Source organism: Panicum hallii, chromosome 2 (assembly GCF_002211085.1).
Source record: "Panicum hallii strain FIL2 chromosome 2, PHallii_v3.1, whole genome shotgun sequence".
Taxonomy (NCBI): Eukaryota; Viridiplantae; Streptophyta; class Magnoliopsida; order Poales; family Poaceae; genus Panicum; species Panicum hallii.
In genome coordinates this window covers 34,057,177-34,061,444 of record NC_038043.1, presented here as the reverse complement: position 1 = coordinate 34,061,444, position 4,268 = coordinate 34,057,177, and the positions used below count along the sequence as shown (strand labels likewise).

The 4,268-nt window shown below is 55.9% G+C and overlaps 1 protein-coding gene across 1 annotated transcript; it reads left to right on the top strand.

Annotated features, from left to right (window-relative positions):
* Positions 1-1,702: 1,702 nt before the first annotated feature.
* Positions 1,703-2,023, top strand: LOC112880962 (uncharacterized protein K02A2.6-like). Its single transcript, XM_025945686.1, has one exon. It carries the CDS (start codon positions 1,703-1,705, stop codon positions 2,021-2,023), a length of 321 nt encoding a protein of 106 aa, XP_025801471.1.
* The last annotated feature ends 2,245 nt before the right edge of the window (positions 2,024-4,268 follow it).

Sequence of the window (4,268 nt, the reverse complement as noted above, 5' to 3'; positions counted from 1 at the left end):
TGGTTGTCGCGGAGCGGGGCACGAGCGGCGAGGTGGACGGGACATCTCGACAAGCGGCGAGCGGCGCGGTGACTTGGCGTGGCCGGACGGCGGAGAGGGCGGCCGGCAGTACTGCGCGTGGGCGCGCACAGGGGCGGCCGGCGGTGGAAGCGGGGCGTGCGCACGGCTGGAGTGCTGGCGGACGCGGGCCCGGCGCTTGTGCAGCACAGGGCGGCGGCGCGCGTGCGGCGAGGCGGGTGCAGCAGCGACGAGCGGCGCGGCACGCGCGAGAACAGGGCGCGCGCGTGCGCGCGGAACGCGGTGTGGCGCGGGCCAGAGGTGGGGGCGTGGCGACGGGCGGAGCGGCGCGATGCTTGGCCACGCGCGGCGCGTGCGTGCGCGTCGTGGCGTGGCCGGGCAGAGGCTAGCGCGCGGGGGGTGCTTCGGGCGCGACGTCTGCGCGTGAGGGAGGAGGGCCGAGGCTCAGTGACAAGTAGGAGGGGCGGCGCTCGGGAGCAGGGGAGAGGAGGAAAAAGAAAAGGAGGGAAAGAAGAGAAAGAAAGAAAGGAAAGAGAGATTGGGGAAAAAAGGAAAAAGGAAGGAAAAGAAAGAAAATGGGAGAGAGAAAGAAAAGGAGAAAGAGAGAGGGGGGGGGGGGGGCGTGTCGGCGCCGGTCGCGGCGGTGACCGCGGCCGGTCGGCCACGCGCGCGCGGGATTCGCGCGCTGCACGAGGAGCGCCGACGCCAAATGCGGAGAGCGGTCGCGCGGTGGCGAGGGTCGAGACAATGCGCGTGGGGGAGGACGCCGGGCACCTGAGCGGCACAGGGCGGGGATGTGACGGCGCGCGTGTGACGGAGCGGTCAGGGTTTTACGATGAATAAGTTTTTAGTCGGAACTCTCTAACGCGTAGTTTAGATTTGAAATTTCCGGGGCGTTACAGCAGCATACCTCATACGTGTGATGAAGCTAGAGAAGGACTTCGACGCACTGGATGCACTCTCCGCGAAGGCATCAACTCAGGCACCTGTGCCCGAGGGCATTTTTCAAAGACGATCGCTGAAGCCATCCGCTCAGCCTGCCGAACTGGGCGAAGGGGGTCAGACTAGCACCTCGAAGCTAGCGGTCCCGGCGGTGCTCCATCCGTGGGGGCCGCCAAGGATGGTGTGCACCCTCGAGGGTCCCGAAGACCTCGTGGAGCCACATCCAAGCTCTCAGGGGGGTCCCGATGCATGGATCTCCGAGATCCAAGACTACCTGAAAGACAACTTCCTTCCTGAAGACCAAGCATCCGCTGAGTGCATAGTGTGGTTTGCTAAGCGATACGCGGTGGTAGAAGGGGATCTCTACCGCTGTGGTGCCAATGGCATCCTCGTGTGGTGCATTACCTAGGAAGAGGGCTGCAACTTGTTCGCAGAGATCCATGGAGGCGCGTGCGGAAGTCATTGTTCATCCCGCACGCTGGTCGGTAAAGCCTTCCGGTACGGTTTTTATTGGCCGACAGCGCTCCACGATGCAGCCGAGTTGGTAAAGTCCTGCAAGGCATGCCAGTTCCATGCAAAGCAGATACACACTCCAGCTCAGGCTCTACAAATGATTCCGCCCTCTTGGCCTTTCGCAGTATGGGGGTTGGATATCTTGGGACCTTTCCCCAGGGCCGTCGGCGGGTACCGGTACCTCTACATTACCATCAACAAGTTCACCAAGTGGCCGGAAGCAACCCCTATGGTCAACATCACCAAGGAATTAGCAATTACCTTCCTCAAGTCAATTGTGTGCAGGTTCGGGGTCCCGAACCGGATCATTACCGACAACGGGACCCAGTTCAAGAGCCAGCATTTCCAAGAGTACTGCGAGGACATCAGCATCCAGCTCTGCTTTGCTTCTGTGGCACATCCCAGAAGCAATGGCCAAGCAGAGCGGGCTAATGCTGAGATCCTCAGGGGGCTCAAGATTCGCACCTACAACGATGTTGGGAAACGTGGCGCGAAGTGGGTTGACCAGCTTCCAAGCGTGCTATGGGGGAACCGGACCACACCCAGCTGAGCAACCGGGGAGACCCCTTTCTTCCTGGTCTATGGGGCCGAAGCATGCCTTCCCCCAGAGATCACCATGGGCTCACTACGAGTCCAAGCCTTCGATGAGGACTTGCAGGAGCGGCAGCATCACCAAGATGTTGACCTCATAGACGAGCGAAGATGGCGGGCAGCGGTCTGAAATGCACGGTACAACCAAGCGCTCCGGCGTTACCATCAACGGTTCGTGCATATTAGGGAGCTCTGGATCGGGGACCTAGTCCTACAATGAATCCTGAACCGAGAGGGGCTCCATAAGCTCTCCCCCAGCTGGGAGGGCCCCTTCAAGGTGACGAAAGTGTGCCGACCAGGATCTGTTCACTTAGCTACGGAGGAAGGCATGCAACTACCCAACCCGTGGAACATTGAGCACCTCCGTAAGTTTTATCCTTAGGGGATTAGCTAAGAGAAAATTTTTCCTTTGTAAATGGTAGCAACCCTGTGCGAACCAGGGCGGTGGAGGTCCGTCCTTGTAAACCCGGCCCCTGGCGTCCATCGCACGATCTATCTGTACCAATTTATCAAGAAAAAATTTATTCTCAGTCTATCTTGGAGGATTGTGCAATTCAATTCTTTTTCTTATTTCTCGCTTACCCTAACCCCCACGTGGTCCCTTATTCCCCTGCCGTGCCTAAGACCTGATTTGAGTTGCTGCGATGTGTCTTCGCCCAGGACCTCTGCTTCAGAATAAGAAAGGGTCCGATCTTCTGGGAACCGGCTTCAGGGAAGCGCACTTGTCCTCTGTGGGGTCCAGAGATGTGTAGCCGCTTAGCTTGGTTCCGTACCCTAAGCCTACACGCTCTACCTCCCTAAGATAAGTGCTGTAGTACCTAGAGTTGCGGACCCGAAAGCCCGGACCCCTCCAATCCTTGAACTTAGGCCCTGGTGCTCTGGTTCGCCAAGCATCTCGAAGGACCCTCACCGGCAAGGTCCGGTGTGACAGTTCAAGTGCCTGTAATCTAGGCATATTATTTGTTAGTGTGAAGTATGTGCTTGTTAGTGTAAAGCTTGTGTGTGTTTATGTGAAGCTTTTGAAAATTTAAAGTGCAAGTAAAAAGGGTATTTTTGTAATTATGGAAAAACTAGGGTTGTTTTCGCAAAATGTAATTGGATAGGAGGTAACTTTAAAATAAGTGAAGGGTGGTTTTGTAAACATGTTTTTCCTTACTTTATCCTCTGTAAAAAAATATATATATTTATCCAAAAGTTTTATATGGAATGTATGTGTTGAATTGTATAAAAATTTGGGTAAAGTTGTGAAAACAAGGGTGTTTATGTAATTTTATAAAAGTACAAGTCCTTTTATGCAAGTAGTCGAATTACAAAAGTAACTTTCAAAATTACTCAGGACTAAAGTGTAAAAGGTGCAAGTCATTATCACATGTCTACCCAATCATTATGACGTGTCTATCCCGTCATCATGACGTGTCATAAATTCTTGCATTTAGGTCCTAAATGTTATAAAATTTCACTCTTTAGGACAAAAGTAATTCAAATCTAACTTTTGTTCAAAATTTAATGTGTAAAGATATAAGTTTTGAGTTTTGAACTTGAGCCCTAAAGCAATGTTGTAGAGTTTGAAAAACTCTCCAACTTTCGTTTTGGGCGTTTCTTCATTCGGGTTTTAGATTAATGAGAATTTATGCTTTATAGAAAGGTCCCTGTAATTTTCTAATTTTACGCACAAGTCCTTGGGGGAGTTCCATTCCATCTTTTCCTCTGTTTCTTCTCCCTGGCGCCCCTTCTTTTTCTTTCCCCACCGGCGGCAGCTCCATCCAAATGCTTCTTTTCTTCCTCTCTCCCTCTCCTCCACCAGGCAGTAGCAGGCGTCGGGCTTGGGCACGGGCGCTCGGGCAGCACGGGGCGAGCGCAGCGCGGGCGGCTCGGCGCGGCTCGGGTCGACGTGGAGGCACGGCTGGCGGCGGGAGCGGGCGCAGGGACGGCTGGAGCGGGGCGGCTCGGCTGGGGCGTGGGCGCAGGAGCGAGCGCAGGCGCGAGCGGGCTCCAGGCGGCAGGCGGGCGTTGGCGGGGCTGCAGCTCGCGGGCGCTAGCGCGGGCAAGCAGCGTATGTGCAGGGCGCGGGTGGAGCAGCACGCGGAAGCAGGCGACGCGCAGCGCGGAAGAGCAGGCGGAGCAGAGCGGATCCAAGCTGCGGGCTGGCGCTGGCGCGTGTGGGTGCGGAAGTTGACGGCGCTGGCTGTGGTTCGGCGCGGTGC